The sequence below is a fragment of the Sciurus carolinensis genome, chromosome 10 (genome assembly GCF_902686445.1).
Source record: "Sciurus carolinensis chromosome 10, mSciCar1.2, whole genome shotgun sequence".
Taxonomy (NCBI): Eukaryota; Metazoa; Chordata; class Mammalia; order Rodentia; family Sciuridae; genus Sciurus; species Sciurus carolinensis.
Window position 1 is genome coordinate 134,711,201 of NC_062222.1, and position 19,349 is coordinate 134,730,549.

Sequence of the window (19,349 nt, forward strand, 5' to 3'; positions counted from 1 at the left end):
CCTAATCTGTCCAACATGAGCACCCACATTTTCTGGTTGGGAGAAGATCGCATGTAAATGTCTGCTTACTTGACTCCACTGGAGTTAGAATATTCTGTTTGAGTTCAATCAGGTGTGGAAGGGAGGAAACGATTCTTTTTACCTTGAAAAAATATTGGGTGGTATCTCAATCGCCTCTGAAGAGTCGGGGTAGGGGCAAGGCATGCTAGCATCTTGGAATCTAAAGGCCAATAAAACCGCCCCCTTGCCTCTTGGGGTGCTGCAGGTGGTGCGTCTTGGGTCTGAAGGGAGGAAGACACTCACTCTGTCCTGCATTGCCTGGGCCTGGAGCAGTGAGCAGGAGGGACGATCCTGCCCTCATATTTCAGGGAAGAACAGCCATGTCCTTTATGGGGACGGGGGTCCCGGGGAGCTGCGCAGGGAGGAAGCCCCTGGTGGGGAGAAGGGTGAGCGCTGGCAGAGCCTGAGCAGGCAGAGCAGCTGCCAGAGAACTTGGAGGATGGATGGTAACTCCAGAGGGAGCACAGGAAGACCCAGGCCAAGTCCTCCCAGATCCGAGGACCTGAGAGGCTCAGGGCTTATCAGGGGGCTCTGGGAAGCCGCTGCGGGATTCCAAGGCATGGTCTGTTTTGCGTTTTCTAAGGACCTCTTTAGCTGCCAGCAGGGGCTGGATTTGGGGAAGCTGCTCACCCTTGGAGTGAACACGTTGAAAAGTACATAAAACCAGGTTTCTCTGTATATGGGTCAGGGGAGCAATTGCCTGGAAAACAGCACAGAGAACTTTCTAGAGTGGGAGAGAGGTTCTATATCTGGATAGAGATGTTGGGTACACAGCTTTGTGCTTTTTTTCCAAACTCAATAAAATGTAGCCTTAAGATCCCTGCATGCTGCATGCTGCTGTATACAACTTCTACCTTGATATTTTTTAATGATATTTTTAAAAAATGCTACAGGGCAAAGTCATCAGGCTTTAATAGCTAAGACAGCAGAGAGTGAAGAAGCTGTCCAGGGTGATTTCCAGGTGCCCTGGGCAGGTGGGAAGAGGGCAAGGCCTCTGATGGAAACAGGTAGAGGGGGAGCAGGCTTGCCAGGGAGAGGGGGGTGGGAGGCAGAGTGTAGACAGGGTTGCTGATGTGGCTTCCAGCAGGCAACTGCAGGGCTGTGTCTACTTCAAAGATTCTTGGGCAGCTCCAAGATCTTTACTATACAAACGACAGTGGCTCAGGAACCCCCCCGAGATGTAAGCTACCATTATGACCGCTGTTCCCTTCTCGCCGGCCCCATGAACACCCTAACATTTCTGGTCTACTCTGCCCACAAAATAGAAGAACACACACCTTTCAATGCTCGCTGCAAGATGAAGCGAGGAGCCACTGGCGTGTAAAGCATTTGACTTCCCACCAATCACTAATGGCAGTACGAGAGTGCCGTGTGCATCACCAAAGGAGCAAGGTCCAGCCCTGTGAGGGGCAGGGAAACTCAACAGAGGAACTGCACTTTTGTCACATTGTGACAATCTAACTTTCTGTACCTCCATGTGTCTCCATAAAAGTCCTCTGATCCCATCCATGCATCCTTCATGCAAAACACTTTTATTAAGTATGAACAGGGGTTGTGGCTCGGCGATAGAGGGCTTGCCTAGTTTGGCTGAGGCACTGGGTTCAATTCTCAGCACCGCATATAAATAAGTAAATAAAATAAAGGTCCATTAACAACTAATAAAAAAAAAAAGTATGAACCAGGCACCGTCCAGGGCTGGGGGACATTGGAGAGCAAGGAACGTAGACCCTCACATGTGGACCCTGCACCTGGGGCTGTGACTGCGGTGAATCCCAGATGGGCATCAGTGTGACATGCACTGCCCCCACGTCAGACACAGAATTGAAATGGCACGTGCGTGAGCCTTTTCTACTTTATGGGAAAGATCTTTCAGTCAGCCTTTCAAGGAGGCCTACGGGGTGCCCAACGTCACTGCCTCTCCAGGGCCTTCCTCTCTCAGCCGCAATCCTGTCCTTTGAGACTCGCGGAGAAGTAGCCCCTGAAGCGGGGCTGAGCGTGCCAGCCTGGCTCCTCCCCTGCTGTGGACTGATGATGGCGTCCGTGCCCCACTCGTGTGACGAGCCCCTCACCCCTGAAGTATCTGGAGGAGCTTCGGGGGTAGGTGGGCTTCAGTGAGGTCCTGAGCATGGGCCCTGATGGGATTAGTGCCCTCGTAAGAAAAAGGAGGACGAGGGCTCACTCACTGTCTCTGCCATGTGAGGACACAGAAGGCAGCTGCCCGCAAAGTCAGGAGGAGAGCCCGCACCAGGGAACTGAACTGCCGGCACCTTGACCTTGGGCTTCCAAGCTGCAGGATTTGGAGAAAGTAACTGTCTTCTGTTTAAGCCACTGCGCCTGTGGTGTTCTGTCAAGGCAGGCTGGGCGCCCCAAGGCCTGAGTACACTGGGAACAAAGAAAAGAGGACGGCTCTGAAAGGGGGAGAGCAGATGACCGTGGGGGGCACCTGGCCCAATACGCACCCGGACAGAGCACAAGAAGGGGAAGCGGCCCAGCTGGGGAAAGGATTGGCCAGGGTCTTCACCCAGAATGGCCAGAGCAAAGAACAGACAAGTTCCCAGCCCTGCAGAATGACGAGCCAAGCACAAGCCACAGAGCTTACCTCCAGGACACAGGCTGTGGAATTTTAGACCCCCAGAGCTAAAAAGAAAGCCCTGAAAGTTTACTACGGGAAATTCTAAGAAGAAATGAGACCCAGACGGCAGCTCGCCCCTCTGCGCAAGGCTCTCCCTGAGGAACAGAGAGCCCTGTCCTCGAAGTCTTGAGGAGAATGTTCTGGATTGTAGTGTGAACCTGGCCAGGGCAGCCTCCAGTGTGACAGCGAGGTCAGCAAGGCAGCTGGAGCTCAGAAGCCAGAGGTCGCCGAGCGACTCCCTCCCACCCTCAGCGAGCCGTGGCCCCGTGTGTGTGAGTGGCTAGCTGGGTGTACCACGTCTCCAGAGCCTGGCCCACGGGAGCCGCTTCTCTGCGTTCACCTGTGATCTGTTCCCATGAGAGATCTCCTTCCCCTTCTTCTAAGGCCACCGGCCTGTCAGTTTAGGCCCAGCATGAGGACCTCATTTAACCACAATGACCTTCAGAAGCCCTCTCGCCTAATGCAGTCACTGGAGTTGTGACCTCAACACATGGATTGTGGGGAGGACCACCATGCAGCCCCTAGCAAGAGGGAACCTTGAGGGCAGGTGGATTCGTTGGTTCCGTAATCACCCACGGGGCACCCACAGTAATCCACACCCTGTGCGGGCACCAGGCCACGGGGCTGAGCAGACCCAGACTCGGTGCTGCGCCGTCGTGAGGGTTCTGCCTGGCAGGAGGCCGTCATGGATCAGGCACACCCAGGAGATCACGGCGCAGCCTGAAAGGCAAGAGGGGAAGCCAGGAGGGATTACGACACAGGGGCCTAGTCCTGGGAGCGGGGCAGGCTGCTGGAGGACGAACCCAGCAATCGGAATGAGGCGGAGACTGGACAGGGAGGCGTCAGGGAAGGAGACACAGCGAGCGCAGAGGCCCTGCGGCCCAGCCAGCGGTGGGGAGGCAGCCCCGGCAAGCCTGGATGCCCAGACGGGGTTCCAGGAGCCCTGGGCAGGGCAGGGAGACCTCCCCCAGCCTTGGGGCCAGCTGAGGAAGGGGTCTCACCCCAGGAGCAGTGGGAATGGATGGGGGGCTGAACAGAAGGCTGCTGTGACTTATGTTTCTGAAAGCCCCTTTGACTTCGGTGTGGACAACAGTGAGAAGAGGCCACAGGGACAGGGTCGGTGAGAAGGGAGGGTCGCTGATAAACTCAGCGCCCTGCGGATTCTGGTGAAGACACTTCCCTTGGGAGGTAGCCTTGCACAGTCACCCAAGCACCAGCGTCTGCAGTTGTCCTCACACCAGGAGGGCGGGGCCGTGTGGTCCTGACCAAGGCCACGTGGCCTGTACAGACACTTGGCCCATCCCAGGCTAGACTTCCAGAGTGGACGTGATGCCAAGAGAGGCTCGACCAGAGGCGGTGAAGGAAGGACTTGAAGGGAGGTCACACGGGCTGCCCTCGGCTGCGTCCATCCCAGACGCCCTCAACAGCCTCGGGCAGAGCCCCGGAGGAGGGAGAAGAGGGGCACCCGGAGCACCAGGTGCCAGGCACTGGGACACGCTCCCAGAGACTCGCGCGAGAGGTGTTATGGTTCAGATGCGAGGCGTCCCCCAAAGCTCAAGTGTGAGACCACGCAAGAGGGTGTAAAGGGAGAGTGACTGGGTTACGAGAGCCGTGACCCAGTCAGTGCCTTAACCTAGCTGGTAAGGATTGGCTGGTGACTGTAGGCAGGTAGGTGTGGCTGGAGAAGGTGGGTCATCGGGGGTGTGTATCTGTCCCTGCGGAGCCAAGTACTCCTCTCTCTCCCTTCCCCCTCTCCCTCCCCTCCATCCCCCTCTCCCTTCCCTCCCCCTCCCTCCCCCTTCCCTCCCCCTCCCTCCCGCTCTCCCTCCCTTTCCCTCCCCCTCTGAAACCCTGAGCCCCAGAGTAAACCGTTCCTCCTCTAATTGTTCTTGTCAGATCTTTTGTCGCAGCAGCAAAACATCTGACTAACACAGGAGCAGGTCACCAGGTGTCGTGGTGAGCTCCGAGTCCCCAGGGTGCTCTGCCAGGTGCGACCGCCAGGAGCAGAGGGTTGTCAGTCAGAGTACTCCTTTGCCCTGTGCAAATGTGGCAGCACTCTGCTGCCACATTAACCCAGAATCACCTTGGGTTATTATTTAGTTACCTCCAGAAGAAATTGGTTTTCTGTGACTAGGTTTCTCGGCAATGCCCACGCCCCTCCTCTGGGCCCACCGACGCCAGCGATCTACGGAGGAATCCAGGGGTCTAATTTGTAGGAGCACACAGCTACGTTCCCAGGATTTACTTCTCATCTATTTTCCTTCTTCTTGGAAGTTGTTACATTTTCATGCAATTCAGATAAAAGGGAATAAAAAAAAACTGAGATTGATCTTTTATACCCAGGACCTAAATGTAGCACTTTGCCAAAATTGCCTTTTATTTTTAGCATAATTTGACATTATACCCTATTTTGAAAAGAAATGTTCTTATGATCAGAGAATACGGAACATTTTCATGACCATTTCTAATAACATAAAAGATATGTTTTTTTCTGCCGCGGTAACAGAACTATAGGAATAGTTTTTATGTAAGTGGGGAAGGGAGAGTGGGAACGAGGCAGCTGGGAGGTCTGAGCAGCCACCCGAGATGAGGTTCCCCTATGTCTGTCACTTTCCTGCTGCCTCAGTTCTCTTGGGAGCTCCTGGGAGGTCCCCAGGCCCTCGGGGGTCAGCGCCGACCTCCAGAACGTCCTCAGCTAAACCACACTGCTAAAATTCCATTCGAAGCTTATTCAGGTAAAATCCCATTCGAAGCTTACTCACCTGTGCAAACTGCTGCTTGGGTTTCCGTTCACACTCTAGCCCTTCCTGAATCTCTTCCCTATTTGTGCCTCAGGCACTCACTGTCTGGTGCCTTTTGAAAAGATGTCCTTAATTTTTAAGTAGCCAAATTGATCAATTGCTTTCTGGCTGGGTTAAGCTTTCTAAATTGTGAAGGTGCATTTACAGAAATCCTCGAATGCGATTGTGTCCACGTGCTCTTGGGCAGCAGACGGCCCAAGAGAGGGGGAGACCCCCAGGGTCCCGTGATGGGTTGACTGTTTGGGGAGGCAGATCTAGAATCAAGGTCTGGTGGTGGAGAGGCAGGGTCCTTCCCTCTCCAGACGTGCTAAAAACCACTTGCTGGGGACACTGGATAGACCCTCCCTCCCAACAGTGGCCCAGGAGAAGATGAATCGCTCTGAAGCCACTGGGCACATGCAGACTGCTGAGTCCCTTCGGAGTCCAAGAGGAGGAGGCGGGAAGGGAGTGGCACATGCGTCCTCTGCACGGGTCCCTGCCTGGCCACCTTTGCTGAATGTGCAGGCACAGGACAGGCGGGTACAGAAGCAAGACGGTGGCTTCCGGTGGCCCACCCGAGTTGGAATCCAGATGCAGCCCTCACAGCTGACCACCTCAGACACGTTGCCCTGTCTCATCTCCATATTGTCACCTGCGAGAGAAGGAGCCAGAGCCCTGCTTCACAGGGGCGTCGGGGTCACGCCCTTCACTGCTCCCCCCACGGACACCAGGGAGGGAGGCGGGACAGAACCTGCAGAGGGCGAGAGCCACCGGCCAGGCCGACCCTGAGCCTCAGCTCCGCGCTCATTCCTCCGCGGCCCTGGCCACGTCTCAGCGCCCTGTAACCCGCAATTTCATCTTCTGTAAAAAGGAAATGAAAACGGCTATTTCCAGCGTGGCTTCGGGGATGGAGGGGTGGAGCGCCTGTGATATTGCTGGCACGCGGGAGTGCTTAGAAGTGCGCCTCCCTTCTCAGATTGTACACAGTCCTGCTCGCAGCAGCACCGGGCTGGTGCCTGATGGTGGGCACAAAATCATTTCTAGCAGCTAGACACCAATAAATGTCCTTCATCTACCAAAACTGGCAGCTTCCAGCTCCTAGCCAGGAAGCTATGGGGACAGCCCCCTGTCTAATCTTGCTCCTTCTGTCCATCTGGTCCTTCCCGTCCCTGCTCAGCCCTGGCCCTGACCTTCCGTTTCACCCCAGGATTGCAGGAGCTGAAGGTCTTCTGTTCCTTTGCTTGGCTGTAGCCAGGTCTCTGCTTGTCTTCCCGCGGTGAGCACAGTGTGGCAAACACAGGCTCCGGGTCAGACTGCCAGACTCAAATCTTAATTTTCCTGCATAGCACCCCCTCTCACCCCACCCCACCCCCCAAAAAAATCCTGGACCCATATCTTTGACTCTTAGCGTCCCCATCTATAGGACAGCACCTGCACCCCCGGGTTGGGAGGACGGCCAGGGGGCCAGCAAGGCCCTGCACAGCAAGCCGTCACAGGCCTTTGCTGCTCCTTCACCAGCCTCAACCCTGCTCCCAGCCCAACCCTGACGAGAGGCCATGCGGCTCAGGGGAGAGCGTGGGTGAGCTGCGCTCCCAGCCCTGCCACTTCCTGTAGGGCCACCTGGGTGAGTAGCACAGCCTCGCTCCACCGAGGTTTCCTCATCTGTAACAAGGAACTAACTAGGCCTGGCCGTGATGCCAAAGAGCGGCTCCATAGCCGGGTGGAGTAAACGCCCACGTCACTTGCCTCCTTCCTTCCTCTCGCCCTGGGCCAGCTCACGACACCCCCTTACCCAGGCCTCTTACTAAGGAGCTGCAGAGCCGGCATTTAGGATTGCGCTCTGATGTTGTGGGCAACGTAGGAGAGGTGGCGAGCACATGTCTGCCAAAGGCCCTGTGTCCTCTAAGGCCAGGAGCAGGTCTTAGCTGTCTGTGCTGCTATAACAAAACGCTACAGTCTGGGTTATTTATAAAGAAAGAAACGTGTTTCTCACAGTTTTGGAGTCTGGAAGTCCAAGATCAAGCTACCAACAGATTAAGTGTCTGAAGGGGGACACTCTGCTACCCAGATGGTGCTCCTTTGCTACATCATCACATGGAGGAAGGTGGGAGGGCCAAAAGGTCCTAGTTCCCCGCGTCCCCTCTGGAGACCCCGATCCCCTCCCTCCTGGATTACTCTCAGCCTGACAGCCCCCTCCTCTTGCCATGATCACATTGGGGTTCAAGGTCCAACACATGAGTTCTGGGGGTGCTCTCAGATCAGAGCCGGGGCCTCTAGCCCGTGAGGCTCCTGCACGAGGGGCAAGGGTCCTTTCCTTCCTGGCATGGCTGCAACAGTCACAGGTTCTTAACTGAATTCTGCAGAACGGGATACCCTGAGCAATGCCCATCAGGAGTCTTGGGAAATGGAAGAGGTGGGAGCTCTGTAGGCGGCAGGGAGGCCTCACACGGCTCACGAGTGGCCCGGAGCCTCTCTGAATCTCAGAGCATTCACGGGTTCAGTGAATGTCCGTTAAGAGTCGACTGGGTTATCGACCACCCTTGGGCCCTGGGGTACAAGAAAAACAACGATGCCTGCCCTCAGGTAGCTTGCCTCGTGTGGGGAGAGAGCTGTGGACAGGTGATTACCTATGACAGTGCCGTGCAGGGGTGAGTACCTCCAGAACAATGAATCCGAGCTGGGGGGCCCTTTAGAAATGGGAGTTGGACGGACCTTTAAGGTGAGATGAAAGGAAAGCCAGAAAGCAGGACGAGCAGCTGTCTAAAAGATTATTCCAAGAGGAGGGCCAGCATGTGCAAAGATCCTGACACGTACGGAAAATCATGAGGGCCAGGTAGCTGGAGCAGAGAGTGAGGAGAGTGAGGTCAGAGAGGGAGGAGGCTCAGGGTTGGCAGTCATGGAGGCCATGGTAAGAACTTTGGCTTGACCCAGAAAGATTTAAGATATCGAGGTAGGTTTTTAATGGAAGAGTGAGAATTACTGGCTGGCCTCAAACTTGCAATCCTCCTGCCTCAGCCTCCCAAGTCACAGAGATTGCAGGCGTGTGCCGCCATACCCAACACTATTATCATCACTTTGCAGCCATGGGAACTGAGGAGAAGGGTCAGACCCTTTGTTCTGGTGGACCTGGGAAGCAAGCTAGAGGTCAAGCTCTTACGCATTACGCTGTGCTCCAACAAAGTGTTTTTCAAATCAAAGAACTACATGAAACGGACTAAAATCTGGACATTTTTTCTGCGAAGCATCCTTCTAAGACAGTGTCACCTTTTCTTTAGATCCGCAGGTACATGCTGCATGTAAGAGTCACAGCCCTGACACCCGGAACCATAAAGTCTTTCATCCCACAAACATTTACTGGGTCCATCCGAGAAGCAAGGCCAGGAGCCACAGGGGCAACTGTGTCACTGCAGAACTCAAACTCTGGCCCAAGTAGTAGTTAGGACACGACACAGTGGCTGCCTCCAATATTTCTCATTCCTAGCCTCTCCTATTTGAGCAAAACTGTCAGCATATCTGACAGTGTGCTAGATCTTTTGCATGTTAGGAAAAAAATTGTATTTTCTTGGCCTAAACTGTGATTCATATTTTTCTTACGATCTGAGACATTTCATGTATGGCTTACCCATGTCTCATGTGCATAGCAGAAGAGAAGAGAGAATGTGATTAGCAGCAAATATAAATTTAAGATAATATTCAGCATTACATTTTGCTTTCATGATGACTCATTTTTAAATGCCTAATTTGCAGAAAGTAAATAAAACCTGACATTTCCTCATCTTGACCAGGGCACGAGGCTAGTTTATTCATGCTTCATTTGCGAACACAGCAAGCAGACAGCCCCTTGTCTGACAGAGCTGGCATCGCTGCGCGGTCGTTTACCCAGGAGTACTGATGTTTGAGTGGGGTCATAAAACAGAACATCGTCCCAGAGGTGGTTTTATAGCCAGTTAGCTTTCTGAATGCTTATCTGATTTTTCCCTCTGCCTTTCCACAGAGAAGTCTGGACGCCTACTGTTTCCTGGTCTTTGCCACAATATGTATGGCAGGTGCCCTCTACTTCTATTTTGTTCTACCTGAGACCAAAAACAGAACCCATGCAGAAATCAGCCAGGAATTTGCCAAGAGAAACAAGGCAAGTCCACCAGAGGAGAAAGGGGACTCAGCTGTGGCTGAGAAGGCGAATGGAGGGCTGGAACCAGATTCCTCGGCCACGCTGGACAACGGTGTCAAAAACAGAGTTGTCTAGGTGAAGTCCCACCATTCAGGAAACCGCAGCCTTCCACACCTGGAGGGCTCGGAACTGTCTGAAGCCGTCCAAGTCTTACGTTACAACAATCAGCCTGTGCTAACCTCGCTGGCTCCACTTATTCACACCTGGATCCCTCAGACTCTTGAAAGTGTCTCATGCTTTTGTAGACTCAACCTTCTTCTCACAACTTGGTGGCCTGCCTTCTTCCTGACTTAGCCCAGTTTTGAAAATGGGGAAAATAAAATGGAAATCCCATCTCAAAAGAAAAAGATTCGGTCTGACAAAGGACTCTTTGGAATTGAGGTCACAGTTGAGGTTCTAGTCCCAGCTCCCACAAGTAGCCTGGCCCTGCCCTCTTCCTGGACCCTGGAGCCTTGGTGATCCTTGGCTTTGGTCTTGTTGCCAACCTTCGGCTCTGCCTGTGGCCCGCAGACTTAGGAGTGCCTAGCCCCAACCCACCAGCCTGAAGCTTCTGCCTTTCCCAAGCTGTGTTGCCCTGGGCGCAAGGCTGCCGGGTCTGCGGCTGTCTTCAGTTGGCATAGTTACAGAGGCATAAAGATCAATGTGAAGAAGGCCTAGAGAGGCAGCTATAAGAAAGCACTTTCTAGTAACTTGGGCAGGGACTGCCAGTTCAACGCTGTTCAGGTGAAGCACAGTATTGAGAGTGACTCTGAGCCTGGACCTCACCTGATGGGAAAGAACACAGTGACTGACGGATGGCACCCTCTTCAGGGGCAGGAGCCAGAACCTCAGCTCCCGTGCCATGTTGGCCACATCTAAAAGGAGTCACCTGAAGATGTAGCGAGCTGCCTTGGAAGATGGTGAGCTCCCCAGCCCTCCCAGTGCCCAACAAAGAGGGGCTGGAGACTCGCGTGCTGTTAAGGAAAGCTAGGCGACAGTTTTAGAAAAAGGGATTTGGAGTAGACGTGCTTGAGTGCCCTTCCAACACGCCAGGGTCATGTGGCTGGAACAACCTGCAGCCCACCCTTGTCACAACGGCCTTGCGATTTGGTTAACTCCGTATGCTCACCTCCAAAATGAACCACAGTGCAAATGACAAGTTTGCTAAATGGCAGTATTCTTGAATTAGACCCATAGGTTTGGTTTTAGGGTGGTATAGACTGTCTGGGACCAGAGAGGAAAGGCTCTGGATCCAGCAGGACCACCAAGCCCTTCAGTCTCCTCTGACCATTCATGACAAAGGAAGTGTTAGCCAAACCCTGAGTCCTGAGCTTCCTTCCCGTGGAGTATTCTCGCATCTGGTCCTCTCCTTTGGCTGACTGCCGACTTAAAGCGCCATGCCATCCGCTTTGGTGTGGCTGGATAACGTGGGCAGTGTCTGTCGATGTGGAGAGGAAGAGAAGTGCAGGTGCAAAAAGCATGTGAGACCAAACAGGGTCGAGTAAAGGGCTGACTGGAAGCCTTGACTTTAGCTGGCTCTCTTCCACTTGGAGGTTTGGTTCATAGTCAATGAATGTTATTAGTTACCTACCACGAACCAGGCACGGGCGAGGCACAGAAGCTGCGTACACAAGAAAATACACTGCCCTCACCTGCACAAGCTCGTGTCTGACCAAGAAGGTGGAAAATCAAAGGGCTACTTAGTAAGGTGTCCTCGGTACTTGGGAGGGGACAGTGATATAGGAACATGTAGCAAGAACTGTTGGGGTGACAGGTGAGAAACAGAAAAGCCTTCCCAAATAAATGACCAAAATAAAATAATATAAGGTGAGAAGACAGAAACTTTTCTTGCATTTTATTACATTTGAAAAGCTAGTAGAGCCACAGTAAGAATTTTTAAAATAAAACAGTGAAACACACATCATCTCATGTGTTTCATTCTCCCTAACACGACCACTTTAATTTTCATACAAGCATGTCCATTTCTTATCTATTGTTTATCCAATTTCAATCACAAAATACGTAAGATACAACTGCAATCACCTTTCTCTTATCTTCCAGTCTTTCCATTTGATATTAAATCAAAGGCACATCTCAATAAGCCTTGCTCATGATCTAGTATCCACTGCTGTGAATCTTTCTTATATAAAGTTGTTTTTAGACACTGAAAGATAATGTGAAGAGATGAGTCAGAGAAATAGACATTTCTGTGAGCTTCACTCCACCGGCTCTGGTGCTTTGCTGAAAGGCACCAAACATTTACAGCACCCTGTGTTCATGCACAGACCCCAAAAGAATCTCTAGTCAAATTGATGGGCCCCCTTTCCTATTTCCTGCCCAAGTGTTAAGGATTAGGTCCTTGTCTTTCTGTTTTACCTATTCCCTATATCCAAACCATGCAGGCTGGCGTTTCCTCCTTTCAGGTTGGCTGCTACTGGTTCTGGCTAAGCTGGAGTAAGCACACCCTGCCCATTTCTCTCACTTGTTGTAATAAAAACACTGGACAGAATCCTAATGCAAACAGGATGACTCTGAAATAAACTGTAGCAAGCTACAGGAGGAGGGAGATCAAACCAAACAACAGGTGTCGTGGCCTGAGCTTACTGCATTTCCCCTCCCATGTTCCCTGGTTTGCCCTCCAGGACAGGCCACTTCCCAGAACTGCACAATGGGCAGGGACAGAAGATGCTCCAAGAGAAGCCTTCCTCTGTCCATGTCCAGAGTAAGCCAAGAGGTGAATGTACGGAAGAAAAATATGGACCATGAGGCTAAATTGCTAGTGTGGTGGTAGCAGGGGTGACCACATATGCACCTAAAGAAAAATCCTCCTCTCTGTAAGAGGAAGTGGAAAAATGGACCTCTGTGGATCAGTGTGGAGAATGCCAGTTATTTTTCTCCCTTTTTTTCCTATTGATGCTTCACCCCAACACAATGAGGAGAACCAAACTTTGACTTGTACAGCCAAAAAAATCAGAAGAGACAACTGGAAAATGGAAAATGTAGGGAAAATCATGGTGAGGAGAGGATAAATGGAGAACCTCAATCTATGTACAAAATCCTGGGCTCATCCCTAAAGTCCACAAGCATAAAATAACTGGAAGCAGTATATCAAAAGCTTTGAGAGTCAATATACAACATAGACAGTTTCACAGTTCTGGACCCCCCAGGTGGTACACATGCAGAGTAGACCCAAATAACACTACAAATACTTTCAAAATTAAACTGAAGTTGGAACCACAGTACACAGAATGTGGATGAAACTTTCAGTCTAAACATAACCAGCATAACCAGGTTGTCTGCTTTAAAATAAAATTGTCCAGAAGGTTTTAACAGTACCTCACCTATAACACTCAAAATGTCCAAAATATAATCCAAAATTACTAGACATATGAAAATCTAGGAAAATCTCACCAAGTCTCAGGGTAATTATCAATAGGTGTCAACCCCAAAATGATCCAGACACAATAGAACTTTAAAGTAACTATTATAACCATGTTCCATGAAGTGAGGGAAAATACTCTGAAAATTAATGAAAAACAATTTAGAAGTTCTCATCAAAGAAATAAAAACTTACCTAAAAATGAAAATTTTAGAATTGAAAATATAATAACTGAGATTAAAAATCAACTTCATGGCGTCAATTGAAGAATGGAGATGATAGAGAAAGGGTCAGCAAACTTATAAAATAGACCAATAGGAATTATTCAATCCAAGTGACAGGGAAAAAAGAGTGAAATTATCAGAGCTGCAGGGACTTGTGGAGCAATATCAGAATGGCTAACATAATTATGTCATTGAAATTCTGGAACAGCAAGAGAAAGTGATTGATGCAGAAAAACATTACATAAGTATATTTAAATAAATAAATGAAAACTATCCAAATGTGGTGAATGACAGAAATTTAAAGATTCTAGAAGGTCAGTGAACTATAAAGAGAATAAATTCAAAGAAAACTATCCTCAGACACATTAGAATCATGCTGATGAAAAGTCAGTGTAAAGGGAAAAATATCAAGAAGGTAAAAATCAGCGCATTATATATAGTGACAAATGATTTGTAAGACTGCAAATTTCTCATTAGAAACCATGTTGACCCAATGATATTACAAAAATATTTCAATGTTGTTTAAATGCTGAAAAATTAACTATTAAACCAGTTTTAATTTTTAAAAGACCCATCTCTAGGCTCTTTCTGATAAGCCCACATTAAACACCTTGGAAATTAGGTAAAAGTAAGAGTAAGAAAATATGTAGTATGCAAACATGAATAAAAGACAGACAACATGAGTGCACGAGTTTGGAAAAAGTAGACTTTGGAACAAGGGGAATTGCCAGTAAAAAAAAAAAAAAAAAAGGGAAATGACATGGCTAGAAATGGGTCAATGTACCAAAAAGACATAAAAACTTTGTGCATCTGCTTCAAAGCAAATTTCAAAATACACAAAACAAAAGAAGATAGAACAGAAAGAAAAACTAAACCAAAATTCTTGAAGATGCCAGTGGTCTCTCTTTGTGATCAATAGAACTAGTAGGAAATAGCAAGGATACAGAAGATTCAAGCAACACTATGAAAGAGCTTGATCTAATTGACATTTGTAGAACACTCCAAATAACAACAGTAAATTGTAACCATCTGAATAGTCCTGTATCCATTTGAAGAAACTGAATTCATAGCTAAAATTTTCCAACGAATAAAATTCCAGGTCCAAATTTTTTTACTGGAAAATCTTTCTAAATACTGAAGGAAGAAATCATACTAATTCTACAGTCTATTCCAGACAATACAAAAGGGTAAAATACTTCCTAACTCATTTTGTAAAACTAGCACAAACCTGATGCCAAAATCAGACCAAAAAGAAAACAGTATGAGGAGGTAAAACTACAGACTGATATCTATCATAAGCACAGGCACAAAATTTATCATTAAAATATTAACAAATTGAATCAGCAACATACAAAGAATAAAAGAGTGGTTCCCCCTTCTCCAGTGAGGATGGGGGATGCCTGAAGCCACAGATGATACTAAATCCTATTTACTGAGTGGGTGCTGAATCCTTTATACTGTTTTTTTCCTATGCATACATACACAAATTCAATGCCTTCTCACCTTAGCTAAGCTCTTATCATGCACTGTGGCTGTAACTTTGGCAGTTGGAGGTAAACAGAATACTAGCATGAATTCTCCTTCTTCACAATTCACAGATGGAAGATTGGTTCTTACCATAGAACTTAGCAACCTCAGCATATGATTTTTCTCCCTTCTTTATCAAGTTAAGTACTTTGCCCTTTTCATTTAAAGGAAAGACTTTATAGCTTCTCTTTGGCATATCCAAATTGTCAGCAACGTGACACTTGCACTTTGGTGCCATTATTAAGTTATTTGAGCACAGGGCTGTGACACAGGACCACGGATCTGATGACTGAGGACTACTAGGTGACTGACAGTGGATAGCACACAGAGCATTCAATAGCACAGACAAAGGATGGTTCACGTCCCAGGTGAGACGCAGCAGCATGGTGTGAGATTCCTTCATGCTCCTTGGAAAGGCAAGCAACTTGAAACCTATACTTATTTCTGGAATTGTCCATTTAATATTTTTGGACTGTGGTTGATCATGAGAAACTGAAAACACAGAAAGTGAAAGTGCAGGAAACAAAAACTCAGATAAGGGATGGCTACGTATACACAACTTTAAATACATGCCTCACTCAATTAAAAATTTTTGAGCTAGAAAATTGTCTTCCATTTTTAGAGGAGAAGTAAAAAAGTTAAAGAAGTTTCTGTTAATAGAAACAGCAAGAAGTAAGAAAGACACGGTTTTGGATAGAAATGAAAGTCTTGCAAAGGGTATCTCCAGACAGATGGACATCCATGGTCCAGTCTCATTCAGGGAGTGCAGACCCTAGAGGGACTCAAAACACTGGACCTCTGGCAACGAGATGACAAGAGAACCTATGATCCACAATCCCAGCAGGTCTTTCAGTTTGGGAAACTATACATAACGTAACATTGGAAAGCAGTCACTCAAAATAGTGCCTAACTGGTAGTCATTGGTCAGTTCAGGAAAGTGATATGATTACCCAGTCAATCTCTAGCAAGTGAGTAGCACAGGACACAGCTAGTAATTGTCCAGATTTGGCTTCCAGCAGAAGGGATTGGCCGCTGCTCTTGCAATCCTGGTTAGAGTACCAACTGTCCCCACAGCAACTGGGGAGCTGAGATTATCTTGAGAAGCAGAGGATTTAGTGGATCAAATATCTCCTTGCTTTCTATTGTTTCATGAGACTGAAAGTGAGATGTGTTTTCCCTATAAAGTCATCCCTTTGAGAAAAGGACACTCATTTTGTAACATTTACATTAACAAGGACACTTGTTAAAATGCACTTCTGTGGGTGAATGAGTGTACCTGTACCTGTGTGTTAAGCATGTGAAGCTTTCCTCTCATAGTATTGTGGCATCCACCTGTTCTGGGCCTACTTAGAAAGGTGGGGAAACAGCCCCAGGGCATCAGGAGCCTTGTCTGACTCTACACTGTACCCAGCCTACATGGTACCTGGCTCATTGTTGGTGCATAATAAATACTGGTTGAATAAATAAATGAATGAAAACGTAGTGTGGTAGGCAGAACAATGGCCACCCAAAGATGTCCAGGGCAAATCTCCAGAAGCTGCAAATACTTTGCCTTATGTGCCAAAAGAAACTTTGCCTGTATGATTAAGCAAAGGATCTAGAGTTGGGACATTAGCATGAATCATCCGGGCAAACCCAATGTCATTACAAGGGTCCTTATAAGAGGGAGGTAGAAGGGTCCAAGTCAGAGAAGGTGATGTGACGCCAGAGTGGGGGAGAGATTCGCAGACCCTGGACTGCTGGCCTGGAAGATGGAGGAAGGGTTGTGAGAGGAGGATTGCAAGCAGCCTCTACGGAATGGAAAGGCAAGGAAGCCAGGCCTTCCCAAAGCCCCGAGGAGGACTGAAGCCCAGCCAGCACCTCTTCAGAACTGTAAAATAATTTGTGTTGCTCTAAACCACTGAGAGAAGATGTGTGTGTGTATCCCTCATGTTAATTTTTATTTTCTAACTTTTGATTTTAAAATACTTTTATATGTATGGAAAACCCATAAAAATAAGACAAAAAAACACCCAGATTTCCCAATATTTTTGTATTTTTTCTATTTTTATTAAAATATAATTGACAAAAGTTTAGAGAGGACGACCTGATGTTTTGCTTTAACTGTACTTTGTGGAATGGTTACCACAATCCAAGCTGCAGTGTTGCTAATTGTACCCCCAGGCTGCTCATTAGAGCTCCAGAACTAACGCACCCTGTGTAACTGAAACTTCACTCCTTCCACCAACCAGCCCCTGGTGACCACCACGCTACTCCCTGCTAAGCCACTGGGTTTGTGGCGGCATCTGACAGCAGCCATAGGAAACAAGACGGAAGCGTCCAGCAGTCACCTCCACCGTAGTTGGTGAGCAGGCCCCCCCGAGAAACTTCATTGGGATGTGAGAGGAAAACAGGGGGAGTCTTCTTTGTGTGCTTCCGTCTGAAGTAAATATCATTTGACTCATTTTACATGATGCAAACCCCACCCCTACCCAGACCAGCCATTCCCGAGATGACGCATCTCAGCTCCTTCTCCTCACAGACATTTGGGGGAAGTTTCTCTTCCTCCTCTCCTCAGAATCCCGGAAGTGCTGACTCTTGATCCCACACATCCAATACCTTTCAGTCTCTCGATAGATAGTACATGGTAGGCACCAGAAAAAATTCTCTTTGGAGGAATGAATCAAATGTAGAGTCGGTGACAGGAGTATTGTCCCCCACCTGAACGTGACATCAAAGGCCACACCTGAGGGTGTGGGCAGTGAGCTGGAAGGGCCCCGAGGACCTCATGGAGCAGAGCCGCCCAGCAGCCCTGAGCTTCCACCTCCGACCTTGCTTCTGACAGTCACAGCTTCTCTTCTTTGAGCTGCCCTTATTTGGGGTTCCTCTTATTCTTGAGTAAACCTCAGCTCAAGTCATATAAATCACGACAGGACAGAACCCAAGGCAAACGCGAGTACAGGCTGCAAACGAAATTCTTCACGCACTGGGCAAGCGATGCCCGGGAGGTGCCTGAAGGGGAGAGGGAAAGGCAGGCATGGAGCTGTCCGTGGTGCTGACCCAGCGGCCTCCTGCCTGGGAACCTGGTCTCTCCGAGTCTGAGACAATGTTTTCATATTATTGCCTAGGTTGCTGGGAATGACCTGTGAAGCAAGTGTTATTGGGTTCATCTTACAGGGTCCAAACCCGTCTTCCAGTTCCAAGGTCAGCCAAGACCAATGCTCCCTTCACTATTTACAGGCCCTCCCTGCCTCTGAATGAAGACTATTTCCCTGCATGTGGGTACCACATGTAGATATCAACCCCTTCCACTGTGGCAACCTGACTCCTGCCATCCCTGTAGTGGACTGTAACATCAGTGGCCTTGGTAAGTCATGCCTCCTGGTATTGCTACCCATGGATAATCCACTGCCACATTGTCTCTAGATTTGGCCACGCATGTTTCTTTGGCCATGGATACAGCAAAAAAGGTTACCCAAGCAAACGAGCATAATCAATGTGCTCCAGAGATTTCCCTCTTAGATGTTAATGTCACTGTGTGGGCAAGCTCAATCCAGCTCCTTGAGGATGGAGGACCATGTGAAGGAGAGGCCCAGGATCTCCACTGTCCCAGCTGAGCCCAATCCAAGGGACCCTCCAGTTGAGTGCAGCTGTATGAGATCCCATAAAACAGAAGAACCACCCAATTGAGTCCCAGAATTACAAGAAATAATAAATAACTGTAGCTTTAAGCCACTAACTTTTGGCATAAATAGCAATAGATAGCTAAGAAAGATCCATTATTTCTGGTTACATTTTTCTCCTTATTCAGTGAGTTCCTTAGCACTGTTCAGAGCCCAGATGGCCAAAGAGCAGAATTAACATTCTCCGGATTAATGACTCATTCATTCATCTCCCAAATATTTCTGAGCATCTAATGTATGCCTAATAAGGATGAAAAATAGATGAAACCAAACACTACCTTCAAGAAGTTGAGAAAATGGAGGACAAACCATTGATAACCATTCCATGTTTAATGTTCCCTCCAGGAAACTGACTTTCTCCTCCTTTTCACTTGGATAACTTCTATTCATCCTCTGTGACTATGCTGAGGAGCCCCTGTCTCTGGAACTCTCTAGATTTCCCTTGACTTCCACAGACTCCTGTGCTCTCCTTTCTTGGTGAATTTCTCACTGCATCAGGGGGGTTGTGATTTTTTTCACTTGACTTTCTCCTCTGCTTGACTCTCAGATCCTTCAGTACATCAGACTTATCTCAGGACCCCATGTGCCTAGGATTTGGTAAGTGCTCATTTCCTATTTACCAAACAAGTGAAGGCCATGACACAAGTGTGAGCAGAGATTGTGGTGGGAACCCCTAGCCGGTAATGAGCGTGGCCTGGGTGGTTAGGACCGGTGCCTCTGAGCAATACCTAAGCCACATCTCAGTGAGGACTAGGATTGGGTCTCACTGAGAAGAAACGAAGGAGGAACTCAGGCCAACAGGCTGAAGACATGGGGATGAGCAAGCAGATGACCTGTTCAGGAAAGGGAAAGTCAATGGCATAGCCAGATATGGCGACTACGAGGGTAAAGGTAGGAGCGGAGGCTGATCACTGACTCACAGACATGGTAAAAAC

The 19,349-nt window shown here is 48.7% G+C and overlaps 1 protein-coding gene across 2 annotated transcripts in view; it reads left to right on the plus strand.

Annotated features, from left to right (window-relative positions):
* Slc2a9 (solute carrier family 2 member 9) overlaps positions 1–11,541 on the plus strand; it is a 163,199-nt gene extending 151,658 nt beyond the window's left edge. For both annotated transcript variants that reach the window (XM_047567065.1, XM_047567064.1), the window contains one exon: positions 9,467–11,541. In XM_047567065.1, coding sequence (XP_047423021.1) covers positions 9,467–9,718 — 252 coding nt within the window. In that variant the 3' untranslated portion in view covers positions 9,719–11,541. The remainder of the gene's footprint in view (positions 1–9,466) is intronic.
* Positions 11,542–19,349: the final 7,808 nt, after the last annotated feature.